Genomic DNA, 13,727 nt, shown 5'->3' with positions numbered 1-13,727 from the left:
TGGTCCACAATGTGAACTGCATCCCTTGGGATCCATTTGGATTTGGAATCTATTCTGAAGGGTTTTATCAGGGGCTGAGCTGACCACTGTAACAAAAAGTCCTTTTAATACAGTACTTTGCAACTTCATATCCTATTTCAAGTTCATTAGAACATAAGAAATAGGAGTAGGCGATTTGGCCCCTCGAGCCTGCTCCGCTATTTAATAGGATCATGGCTGATCCGATCATGGCAAATCTGGGTCCACTTTTCCTGCCCGCTCCCCATAACTCTTTATTCCCTTATCGTTTAAGAAACTGTCTATCTCTGTCTTAAATTTATTCAATGACCCAGCTTCCACAGCTCTCTGAAGCAGTGAATTCTGCAGATTTACAACCCTCTGAGAGAAGAAATTCTTCCTCATCTAAGATTATGCCCCCTAATTTTAGTCTCCCCTATGAATGGAAACATCCTCTCTGCATCCACCTTGTCAAGCCCCCTCATAATCTTATACGTTTTGATAAGATCACCTATTATTCTTCTGAATTCCAATGAGTCGAGGCCCAACCTACTCAACCTTTCTTCATAAGTCAACCCCCTCATCTCCGGAATCAATCTAGTGAACCTTCACGAACTGCCTCCAAAGCAAGTATATCCTTTCGTAAATATGGAAACCAAAACAGTACGCAGTCATCATCCTAGGCAATCCCTCGGAATGGAGGAAGATTTGCTTCCACTCTAAAAATGAGTCCTTAGGTGACTGAACAGTCCAATACGAGAACCACAATCCTGTCACAGGTGGGACAGACAGTTGTTGAGGGAAAGGGTGGGTGGGACTGGCTTGCCGCAGTACTCCAGGTGTGGCCTCACCAATACCCTGTATAACTAGCAAGACTTCCCTGCTTTTATACTCCATCCCCTTTGCAATAAAGGCCAAGATTCCATTGGCCTTCCTGATCACTTGCTGTACCTGCATACTAACCTTTTGTGTTTCATGCACAATGACCCCCAGGTCCCGCTGTACTGCAGCACTTTGCAATTTTTCTCCATTTAAATTATAATTATCTTTTCTCTGGTTTCTGCTAAAGTGGGGGTGGGGGGGGGGCGGGGTGAGGGATGAGGGGGGGGGGCGGAGTTGGAGCCCGCAGTCTGCGCCGAAAAACGAAACCGGACACTTGTCGCATGCGCGGGAAAAAAAACGTATGTTTTTATGTCGCTCCAATGGACACGCATGCTCAGTCCGAGTGCACTCCTGGTCCGCACCCCTCCCCTAGCCCAGGCCGAATGGCCTCCTCAAATTTCCTTTAACGACGATTTCTTTAACTCTCCGCAAGGTTTTTCTGCAGAGGCCACATACTCTGGCCTAAGCAGAACTGGAGCAACTCTCAGCTGGTCAAAGTTTCCTGAATGACCAGAATTGGCGTAGGTGGCTGGTTGCGCCCTCTTTGGTTGAAAAAAAACTTACCTAAACAAATCGTAACTAACTGAGTTACACCGGTGCAAATTGATTGGGGAAACTGTGGATTTTTAACTTAGGCCAAAAAAATGGCACAAATCACTGCGGAAAATTGAGCCCTATAGTATACAGCTGTAGTTTATTAATTTCTTAAACAATTGCTGGACAATTGTGAAACTGTTGTAATTCTGAGAGTATCCTTCTTCCTGCACCAGCCAATGATAGCTTCTAAGCAAAAAGAACTCTTTCCCAAGGAAATAAAATGCATCAGAGTGTGAATAATTCTGATATAGTTAAATCCTCTGCCATTTGATATAGTTAAATCTGTTTTCTAGCTACATGCATTTGTTTTAAATTTATTTTAGATGGTTCAGAATCCTGATCGACTTCCCAAAGATATTGTGGCTGAACATTTTTTGTGGGCACAGTGGGATATGCAGGGACAGAGGCTGTTCTATATTGTTGAAAAGGTAAAAAAAAATGATTTGATCCGGGTGTCTGTTTGGTTTATGGAATAAATAAATCAAATAAATCAAGGGACAGAATGTAATTAATTGTTGCCATTTGACCCAAGGTCCCACAAGCAGCAGTGAGCTAAATGAGCAGATAATCTGTTTTTGATAGTGTTGTTTGAGGGATAATTAATGAGCAGGACACCGTGATGAACTCAAAGGGCCATGGGATCCTTTTACATCCACCTGCGTAGGCAGATTGAACCTAGGTTTAATGGGCCCAAGTTTTGGGCCGTGCCTAGAACGGCGCAGCCCCGACTTGGACGCCCGTTTTTCGCGCCAGAAAGTGCGCCTTAAAAATACTTACCAATTCTCCGGCTCCCTGCAGGTCCTCTGGAGCTGGGCACAGCGCAGCACGAGCTGTGGGGGGGCGGAGCCAGGTCCCTGCGCTGAAAACAGTGCCGGGATCTCTGCACAGGCACGCTACAGTGGGTGCGCATGTGCAGTAGCTCCAGGCGCCTAAAACTGTGTGGGAGGGGCCCGAAGCACGCAGCCCCTAGCCCTGGCCGAATGGCCTCACTGGGGCTGCGTGGATAAAGCTCACCTCCCACGCCCAGCTCCTGCTTCCTCCCGACCCGACCCTGCCCGCCACCCCCCCCTGCCCCGGACCGGATCCGACCCCGGACCCGACCCCCCTGACCCCAGACCGGACCTGACCCCCGCTCCCCAACCCGGACCTGACCCCCGCTCACCCCCCGGCCCCCGGACCTGAACCGGCCCCCAGAACCGACCCGACCCGACTCACGTTCCCCTCCCCGCCCCCGGACCCGACCTGCCCCCGGACTCGCGTTCCCCCCTGCTCCCGACCCCGGACCGGACCGGACCCCGAACTCTCATTTCCCCCGCCCCCGGACTCGCGTTTCCCCCCCCCCCCTGCTCCCGAACCGGACCCGATCCTGGACTCTCATTTCCCCCCCGCCCCCGGACCTGACCAGACCCCGGACTTGTGTCACCCCCCCCCCCCCCCCAGACCCTGGACCTGACCCGACTCCCACCCCCCGGACCCGACCCACCACCCTGACCCGACCCGATCCCCAGCCACCTACCTGTAAATCCAGTGCTGGGCCCAAAGTCAGCCGGGCCCTTTCAGCCTCCCTCTCCTCTCTTTCCCCACCCCTCTTCCCTTCTCTCCCTCCCCCCCCCTTCTCTCCCTCCCTACCCCCTTCTCTCCCTCCCTCCCCCCCTTCTCTCCCTCCCTCCCCCCCTTCTCTCCCTCCCTCCCCCCCTTCTCTCCCTCCCCCCCCTTCTCTCCCTCCCCCCCCTTCTCTCCCTCCCCCCTTCTCTCCCTCCCCCCTTCTCTCCCTCCCCCCCTTCTCTCCCTCCCCCCCTTCTCTCCCTCCCCCCCATCTCTCCCTCCCCCCCATCTCTCCCTCCCCCCCATCTCTCCCTCCCCCCCATCTCTCCCTCCCCCCCATCTCTCCTCCCCCCCATCTCTCCCTCCCCCCCCATCTCTCCCTCCCCCCCATCTCTCCCTCCCCCCCATCTCTCTCTCCCCCCCATCTCTCCCTCCCCCCCCATCTCTCCCTCCCCCCCCATCTCTCCCTCCCCCCCCATCTCTCCCTCCCCCCCATCTCTCCCTCCCCCCCATCTCTCCCTCCCCCCCCATCTCTCCCTCCCCCCCCATCTCTCCCTCCCCCCCATCTCTCCCTCCCCCCCATCTCTCCCTCCCCCCCATCTCTCCCTCCCCCCCATCTCTCCCTCCCCCCCCATCTCTCCCTCCCCCCCCATCTCTCCCTCCCCCCCCATCTCTCCCTCCCCCCCATCTCTCCCTCCCCCCCCATCTCTCCCTCCCCCCCCATCTCTCCCTCCCCCCCCATCTCTCCCTCCCCCCCATCTCTCCCTCCCCCCCATCTCTCCCTCCCCCCCCATCTCTCCCTCCCCCCCCATCTCTCCCTCCCTCCCCATCTCTCCCTCCCCCCCCATCTCTCCCTCCCCCCCCATCTCTCCCTCCCCCCCCATCTCTCCCTCCCCCCCCATCTCTCCCTCCCCCCCCATCTCTCCCTCCCCCCCCATCTCTCCCTCCCCCCCCATCTCTCCCTCCCCCCCCATCTCTCCCTCCCCCCCCATCTCTCCCTCCCCCCCCATCTCTCCCTCCCCCCCCATCTCCCCCCACTCTCCCTCCCCCCCCCCACTCTCCCTCCCCCCCCATCACTCCCTCCCCCCCCCATCTCTCCCTCCCCCCCCCAACTCTCCTCCCCCCCCATCTCTCCCTCCCCCCCCATCTCTCCCTCCCCCCCATCTCTCCTCCCCCCCCATCTCTCCCTCCCCCCCCATCTCTCCCTCCCCCCATCTCTCCCTCCCCCCCATCTCTCCCCTCCCCCCCCATCTCTCCCTCCCCCCCCATCTCTCCCTCCCCCCCCATCTCTCCCTCCCCCCCCATCTCTCACTCCCCCCCATCTCTCCCTCCCCCCCATCACTCCCCTCCCCCCCATCTCTCCCTCCCCCCCCATCTCTCCCTCCCCCCTCTCTCCCTCCCCCCCCATCTCTCCCTCCCCCCCCATCTCTCCTCCCCCCCCCATCTCTCCCTCCCCCCCCTCTCTCCCTCCCCCCCCATCTCTCCCTCCCCCCCCATCTCTCCCTCCCCCCCCATCTCTCCCTCCCCCCCCCATCTCTCCCTCCCCCCCCATCTCTCCCTCCCCCCCCATCTCTCCCTCCCCCCCCATCTCTCCCCCCCCCCATCTCTCCCTCCCCCCCCATCTCTCCCTCCCCCCCCCACTCTCCCTCCCCCCCCATCTCTCCCTCCCCCCCCATCTCTCCCTCCCCCCCATCTCTCCCTCCCCCCCCCCTCTCCCCTCCCCCCATCTCTCCCTCCCCCCCCATCTCTCCCCACCCCCCTTCTCTCCCTCTCCCCCTTCTCTCGCTGTCAGAAACACAGACACTGACAGACAGAGATAGAGCCGATGACAGAGACACACTGCAGGGGGGGGGGGCCCACCCAAGCACGCTGTTGGAGGGCTCCCGGTGCTGCAGTCGGTAAGTAGAAAATTTTTTGTTTTATTGATTTTTTAAATTTAAAAAAATGGTTTATTAATTTTATTTGATTGATTTATTGGTTGATTTATTAATGTATTTATCATTTATTATTGATGATGGCTCTTTATTTGTAAAACTGAAGTGTTTAATGTTTGTAAACTTCCCTTTAAACCCCTCCCCCCCCCATTCCCTACGCCTGATTTGTAACCTACACCTGATTTTCTAAGTGTAGGCAAGGTTTTTCTGAGCATACAAAAATCAACACTTACTCCATTCTAAGTTAGTTTGGAGTAAGTTTTCACTGCCTAAACTTTCAAAACGGTCGTAAGTGGCCGGACACGCCCCCTTTTGAAAATAAAATCTGTTCCAAACTAAAACTGTTCTAACTGACTAGAACTGGTGCAAACTAAATGCCGAGAATTGCAATTTCTAAGATACTCCATTCTAAACCAGTTGCTCCAAAAAAACAGGAGCAACTCAGGCCGAAACTTGGCCCCGGTGTTTCATCTGGAAAACTGCACCTCCAAAAGTGCAGCAGTCCTTTAGGGCTGCACTGAATTGTCAGCTTAGTTTATGTGCTCAATTCTCTGGAGTAGGGCTTGAACTCGCAACCTTCTAACTCTGAGGTGAGTGTTATCATTGAGCCAAGGCTGATGGCTAGATTGAAAAGGAAGGACACCCATCAAGCAAATCAAGTTTTGAAAGTCTCCTTTTGCAGCGCAGAGGTAAACCATGCCAAAAAACTTTCCTAGTTAAGAGTCACGCTTGATCGCACCCTGTCATATAGATAACATCTCCAGAACTTTGGCAAGAAACTAAAGAGTAGGGTCAACTTGATCCAGAAACTCGCTGGATCCACATGGGGAGCAGACGCTCAAACCCTCTGTACGGCAACACTCGCCCTGGTGTACTCTACAGCGGAGTACTGCCCTTCAGCATGGCTATCAAGTCCACATGTCAAATCTATTGATGTCCATCTGAATTCTATGAGAATTATCACCAGTATGCTTTTATCAACACCAGAAACGTGGCTGCCCATGCTTGCAAACATCGCACCACCACACCTACACTGCGAATATGCAATCTCCAGAGAATACAACCGTTACACCAGCAAAGATCCAGGCTGACTTGAACATCCTACTACCAACCCATCTCAAATTTAGAGGGCCATTTTGGATCTTCGCTGAAGCCCTCAGCCTTGATGACCGATGGCGAAATGCTTGGAAGAACTGTGACAAACTGAATGGATTCCTTTAGACGACCCCATAGTACAACCTGAAGGATCAAACCTACCTTGCAAACAGCGGACAACCATCAACCACCTCAGAACTGGTCATGGTAGATGCTGCCACCTTCTCCATAGATGGAAGATTAAAGCATCCCCATCATGTGACTGTGGAGCTCCTAATCAGACCCTGGAGCACATCATTAAGCACTGCCCTCAGAGGAAATTTGCAGGCAGTCTGCAAGATATCCACGCTGTTACACCGGAAGCTTTGGCCTGGATATCCAACTTAGATATTGACATTTGATTTGCTTTGCTACTACCGTATGAAAGAAGAAAGGGAAGAAAAAATATATCTTCCCCCTTCCCTTCCATTTAACATACTGGGTCGAATTTAATTGGTACCAGCAGCCTTTCAGTACCCTACTTGAGTAGCTGTTCGTGCGAGTGCACAGATATTGAATATTAGCAAGTTATTCTGTCCACGTACACGTCCCAGCATACGTCACTGGATAACAGTAGAGAGAGAGAAATCCAGCTGTTGCAATTTTACTTCCCTAGAAAGTTAATACATGAGGTTAATTATGTTGCCAATGGGACCACATGACTTGTATGACTCAAACAAAACTGCTTGTGCACTCCATAATATAAATGAGCCATGAATCTCTGCTTGTAACAAAATGTGACCGACCCAATAGTGTGATTTTGTATACTTTTTGCTTGTGTTTGAACCTATAACCAAGGTATTATTGTACATATATGGCATTTTTACTAGAGGGGTTTAAAAGGACTGCTAACGGCTTCATGCCAGAAAGGTACTTGTAGAGCATTAGGTAGTTTTGAAGTTGAATAGCTTCACTACATCTGATAAATTGTACAATACAAGTTTGCATTTTTGTATGAATGTTGATCTAAAGGTGTAGTCATGAAAATGTCCTTTTGCTATGTTGCATGATTTGCATGTAAAATTTGACTCCAGCAGCATGTTTTATTTTCACCAGAGACTTCCTTGACAATAATGACTTGTTTATTTTAATTAGGAAAGCAATGCAGTTCTGATGTGCATCCAGTTTTACCCCAACAGGAACTATGAAATGTTGGTAAGTCAGTTATGTTCTTTATATCTGCCATCTATGCCATTTTCGTTCTAACATTTTTGAACTACCCACTCTGACTAAATGACTAAATTTGTGTTTTTTCCACTAAAATATGTGTTGTAAGGTTTGTAAAATGATTTTACAGCAAGGTTAAGACATAGTCTTATTCCGTATAGGTAAGGACCCATCAGACATGCATCGGGGTGCAATCCATGCTCATGAGCAATTCACTACCAGAATAAACCATATACAGTGCTCTAAAAATACTTTCTATGGGCTCAAATTTCCCCAGGAGTTGCCCCGCTTTTTTTGGAGCAAGTAGCTTTTTTTTGGAGTAACTTAAAAATCGCAAATATCCCCATTTAACTTGCTCCAGTGTAAGTCGGTTAGTTAGGTTTTTTTTTAGTTTAGTTTGTTTTCTCCAAAAGGGGGCGTTACCAGCCACTTATGCCTCTTTTGGCCATAGAAGCAAATTTGGCCAGCTAAAAGTTACTCCAAACTAACTTAGGTCAGTGTATGTCGCCACTCTTGTAGGCACAGAAAAACCTTATCTACATTTAATAAATCAGCGCAGGTAGCCAGAGATAGAGGCGAGGGGTGGGGTGTGGGTGGGGTGGGGGGAAGGTGAGTTAGGGGATTCTAAACCACCATACACCTTCACAGCATCAGCACAACATCACAACATCTTCAGCACAACATCACCAAAAATAAAGGAACGATAAATCAGCTGCTGAAAGTAGAGCAGTCCTGCCTTGCCGACTGCAGAACGCACCAGCTAGCCCTTCGGCCAGGGCTAGGGGCGGCAGGCGCACATGACTGTAGGGGTGAGGGATGTTTTTTCTTTACAGTTGTTCCTAAATGTTGTGTGGTGATAATGGAACATGATTCAGTCTTAATGCAAAATATCTTTTATTGGAAAGTTTACAATGCACTTCAACAACAACAACAGCAAAGAAAGGCTGCACCCATCCCTCACCCACATCTCGGGGAAAGTGCACTTCCTCATAGGGTCAGTGATGGTGGTGGGGGGGTTTGGGGGCCCAGCTTGGGTCTCACCGGTGGCTGGTGCGTGGATTGAAGTGGGAGAGGCATTTGAGTATACTGCCTTTGTGCCCTTATTGCAGAAGCTAGCTCCCTCATGGCATCTGCCATCATTTGCATACCCTCTGAAATGCCCGCCCTCAGTTCCCGTCTCAGTGCTGAAATTTCACCCGACAGTGTCACTACCTCATCACGTACCCCACTGACGGTCGCCACGAGTGATCTTGTAAGGGCATTGGTCTCCTCACCCAGTGACATAACATGTTTAACATCTGATGAAGGCTGCATCTCAGGAGAGACTGATCGGCTTCTCTTTCCCCTCGCCGTGGGTCTGCCTAGTGGCACCACTCCAGTGCGAGGCGCAGGCTGGGATGATGGGCCACTGGGTGATCCAACATGCGATTCACCACCGCCACTGGGACCCGCAACCTTGGAAAGTGTGAAACCATGGAATGTCGCTCACGGAGCTCGTGCAGGTTTCTGGCAGTGTGATGCCCTGTACTGTGGACTGATCCATATCATGATCAGCATTCTCCCGTGAACACATTTCCATGGACCCCTCCTCCCCCCCACCCGCCTTGGTCTGGAGCGCACATATCTGGATCTTCTGGTGGATCTTCAGGATGTTCAGGATTGTCGTCGTATTCTGCAAAATACAACAGAACAGTCAAATGGTTAGCAGCACAGGAGAGGGCAGGATGGGTATCATGAGTAGTCTCACGCGTAGCAGGCCAGTCAGCAGGTTGATTTGAAGGGCGATGATGCATTTTGATGACTCACACTCGCGTGTGGGTCCAGCTTGTGCAGAGCCAATTCTTTTTCTGCCGGTGCGACTCAGCAAGGCAGCAACCCTCTGTTCCAGGGGTGATAGTTGGTACAGATTTGGCGACCCTCCTTCTGTTCTAAGTCTTTCCCTTTTGTTGTGGGCCAATTTCTTTTGCAAAGATGAAAATATAACTTTTCACACATGGGTGGGACATATACAGATGGTCACATTTACAATTGCAATTCCATTTAAAGATGAAGATATAACTTACACTCACTACTTGACCAACGTCCTGCCATTTCTTTTTGCATTGGCTTCCAGATCTTGCGGTATTTACCCCTTCGGAGTATTCTTCTGCAACTAGGTTCCATCGTCTTCTCATTTCTTTGGGTGGAACTTTTGAGGGACCACTCTTACTGATATCCAGCTTCAGCCATTTGTCCTCAATAACAGTCACTAGTTTCTCCACTTCCTCATGGAGGAAATTCTTTGTTCTTGTTGCACGGTCTTGCATCATTGGTGTATTGGACTTACACTCAAGTTATCTTGAAAAATCACAGTTCTCACCTTTTTTCCACCTATGCAGTACTCCTTTCCACTCCCTCAGCCACCCAAAAATCACTATTCACACCTTACCTTTATGTATGGCCCACTGCCAATGCTGCTGAGGCACTGAGGACGCTCTCCCTTAATTGGCTGATTGCCACGCTTCCTGCTCCATTCGCTGAAACGCGCACTGCGCATGCACGCACGCTGAAACGGACATGCATCCCCCTGCCAGCTGCGCTGAGCAAGCGCGGCTGAAGCTCCGCCCCATACAGGCTCTGCAGCGCCACGCCACGGGACCAGAACGATGAAGGAGCAGCCAAATTAAAAGGTAAATTTTCGGCGCGTTTTTTGCCCCTCAAAGATGGCGTACCACGGCTAACTACGCCGCTCTAGGCGGCTGGGGAAATGTGGGCCCAATGTTCTTAAATTCTTTGGGCCGTGACTTGTCTTACAACAGAAAATTGAGAATTTAAACACCATCATGTTTAATTGCCTCGAGTGAATATTTGCTGTAAAATGTTTGTGGACTTGATTTTAATATTGTATGAGTAGAAATACTTCATTCAGAATCTTCACCATTCACTGACTTAATTTTAATCAGGAGGGTGTGTGAAGTTACAATCTCCATGACGAGATAGGTCCCAGGCATCAGAGGATGGAGATATAAGGAAAGACTGGTGAAATTGGCTCTTCAACATTCAAAAGAAGTGTCTGACAGGGGACCTTTTAGGAATATACAATATATTAATGGTGTATGTGTGTGTGTATATAAAATAAAACCCGAGTACAACCTCAAGGTAGGTCACCAGACAAGCAAGCACAAACTAAAACCAGTGAAAGGGCAATTTAAGACTGATGCCAGGAAGAACTTACTCAGAGTGATCACTACTTGGAATGGTCGTCTGGGTACATTTTAAAATTTGTTTAGGATACAGTTAGATAACATTGTGAAGGACACTTTGTTTTATTTGTGTGATGGCCTCCCTCATCTATATTTATCTTGTGACTGAGCCATGGCAACAGATCAGAAGTGATATTTATTATGGATGAAGAACTGAAAGCTCTTTAATGAGTTGTTCTGAAAGTGAAATCTAAAGGATGTAGAATGAAACAAACAGCTGGTGTTTCCAGTGTGGAAATCATACTATATCTTGGTTCCCCAAATACAGACTGGTCAATAACTCCATATCCATTGTATCTGTACTCATGTTAATTTAAGTCCCTCACAGTGGTGGAGGGAGAGTGGGGGTGGGGGGTGGGGGTGGGGGCAGGGTGGTGTGGTCAGGTCAGTACTTCTGAAAATCACTTTTCTATTTAATCAGAAATATTTCAGAAATGGTCTTGGGGTTGGGAGGGAGAAAAGCAGAGGCAAGAGAAATTACTTTATGATTCTGAGACGCTGATTTTTAAGGAAGTTACACTAATCTTTCTCTTTAGTTCTGTAAAAGTGGTCTGTCACGAAACTACAGAAAACAATGTGCCTATCTTTCTCTTTTGGAAGATTTGTTTATGTTGCTTTTACCGAGAATAAATGAATTTCTCTGAAATTTTTAATGATGGAAGTTCTTCCCTTTTTTTTCTTTGTAGTTGTTATCTGCTGCACGTCCAGTTAGTGATAAATCATCTTATGAAATTGGCTATAATTACATTTCTTTCTTTCTTCCATGGCAGCTTTCATTTCCTCTTGGATTCTCTTTAACAGTTACAAGATTACGGTAGGCCGTGATTACTCTTTGCTTTACATTTAATCTGTAGTTAAAATTTTTATCCAAATATCCCCACCAATACTGAGACTACAAGCACGATCTTAGGCTATATGAATTTACTTATAAAGAATAAGTACATATAATTTTACATGTAGTTTATACTCTGTAAAGTTATTGGATGAGATTTAAAAAAAAATGAACACTAATGTTTGTTTTTATCAAAATTGTAATTATTTTTCATTTGTTTAATCTCTGCATACATGGGAGGGGAGGTCCCTTTATGCATTTCCTTCACTCCCCTTCATATTAGAAACCATTGAAAATATCAGCTACTCTAGACAAGATCACACAACTCAAGTGGCTAGTGCTGTCTTGTTTCTGAGCCCACTACAACCATATTGTCATAGGGGATTGACTGATGAAAATCATCTTTGTGATGTCTAATTAATTAAGGAAGACCTGGATCTTGAACCTTTTAGTCCTTGAGGCACATCAGGATCCTGCCTCTAATGGACAGGTTTTTCTTGCTCATACCCCAAGAAATTCTCTACTGTGAAGGCTTATTCTGCCATTCGATTTGCCGATCAGTGCCACAACCCCAGCCTGTTGAAATGTTCTGTGCTAGTGACCTATATCTAGTTAGAATACTAGATCAGGAACTCTCAAGTTCCCTGAGAGTCAACCTGCTCTAGCTTTTGGCTATTGTCAACCTTTGGGGGCCAGCAATTGGGAGCAGAGCACCCCATGGTGTGGTGTCTTACAAAAAGTGCCTGCAATGCATATTCTTTTGTTTCTCTGATTGCTCTTATTTGGGATTGGAATTTTATTCTAATTAAATTGATATCACAACCCTTTGAGTTTAGGTGATCTTTTAAGCTTACATTAATTTCACGCAAAACAATTACTTTGCAAGCTCTCATCTTGGCACAAAAGATTAGAGAGCTTAATGATTGTAAACCCACATTATTTTGTTTTGTATGTCAGTAGATGAGGGCTAAAATAAATGATGGGCATGAATAGTTATTATCTATTTTGTCCATGTAATTATAGTCAGTGCTCTTAAAAACTTTTCTGTCTTGTTCCTCAAGATGTAAATGTGCTGCCCTATATTTTTAAATATTTTAAAAATGTCTTCATTCTTGGGACTTTGCTGCAGGCAAGGCCAGCATTTATTGCCCATCTCTAGTTGCCCTTGAGAAGGTGGTGGTGAGCCGCCGCCTTGAATCGCTGCAGTCTGTGTGGTGAAGGTACTCCCACAGTGCTGTTAGGGAGGGAGTTCCAGGATGTTGACCCAGCGATCATGAAGGAACAGCAATATACTTCCAAGTCAGGATGGTGTGCGACTTAGAGGTGGTGATGTTCCCATGCACCTCTGCTTACCTTTTCCTTCTAGGTGGTAGAGATGGCAGGTTTAGGAGGTGCCGTCAAAGGAGCCTCGCTGAGTTGATGCATTATATCTTCTACACAGTACGTACTGCAGCCACAGTGCACCGGTGGTGGATGGGTGCCGATTAAGTGGACTGTTTGTCCTATGGTGTCGAGCTTCTTGAGTGTTGTTGGAGCCCATCCAGGCAAGTGGAGAGTATTCCATCACACTCCTGACTTGTACCTTGTAGAAGGTGGAAAGGATTTGGGGAGATACCGGAGATGATTCACTCGCCACAGAATACCCAGCCTCTGACCTGCTTTTGTTGCCACAGTATTTATGTGGCTGGTCCAGTTAAGTTTCTGGTCATTGGTGACCTCCAGGATGTTGATGGTGGGGGATTCGACAATGATAATGCCATTAAATGTCAAGGGGAGGTGGTTAGATTCTTTCTTGTTCGAGATGGTCATTTCCTGGCACTTGTGTGGCGCGAATGTCACTTGCCACTTATCAGCCCAAGCTTGGATGTTGTCCAGTTCTTGCTGAATGTGGGCATGGACTGCTCCATTATCTGAGGAATTTTGAATGGAACTGAACTATGCAATTGTAGTGAACATTGCCATTCCTGACCTTTTATGATGGAGGGCAGGTCATTGATGAAACAGCTAAAGATGGTTGGGCCTAGGACACTGCCCTGAGGAACTCCTGCAGTGATGTCCTGGGGCTGAGATGATTGGTGTCCAACAACCACAACTATCTTCCTTTGTGCCAGGTATGACTCCAACCAGTGAAGAGTCTCCCTCTGATTCCCATTGACTTCAGCTCTTTAGTGCTACACTTGTTCAAAAGCTGTCTTGATGTCAAGGGCAGTCACTCTCACTTCACCTCACCTCAGGAATTCAGCTCTTTTGGCCATGTTTAGACCAAGGCTGTAATGGTGTCAGGAGCTGAGCAGTCTTAGCGAAATCCAAGCTGAGCATCAATGAGCAGGTTATTGGTGAGTAAGTGCTGTTTAATAGCACTATCGACGATACCTTCCATCACTTTGCTAATGATTG

At 48.6% G+C, this 13,727-nt stretch overlaps 1 protein-coding gene across 1 annotated transcript in view; it reads left to right on the top strand.

Moving 5' to 3' along the window:
* The window catches only part of gsap (gamma-secretase activating protein), a 124,026-nt gene that overhangs the window by 27,818 nt on the left and 82,481 nt on the right, over positions 1-13,727 (top strand). The window contains 3 exon segments of the mRNA XM_070896738.1: positions 1,800-1,904; positions 7,185-7,244; positions 11,269-11,312. Coding sequence (XP_070752839.1) covers positions 1,800-1,904; positions 7,185-7,244; positions 11,269-11,312 — 209 coding nt within the window.

The sequence above is a fragment of the Pristiophorus japonicus genome, chromosome 13 (assembly GCF_044704955.1).
Source record: "Pristiophorus japonicus isolate sPriJap1 chromosome 13, sPriJap1.hap1, whole genome shotgun sequence".
Taxonomy (NCBI): domain Eukaryota; kingdom Metazoa; phylum Chordata; class Chondrichthyes; family Pristiophoridae; genus Pristiophorus; species Pristiophorus japonicus.
This window is presented reverse-complemented; position numbering and strand designations above follow the sequence as displayed.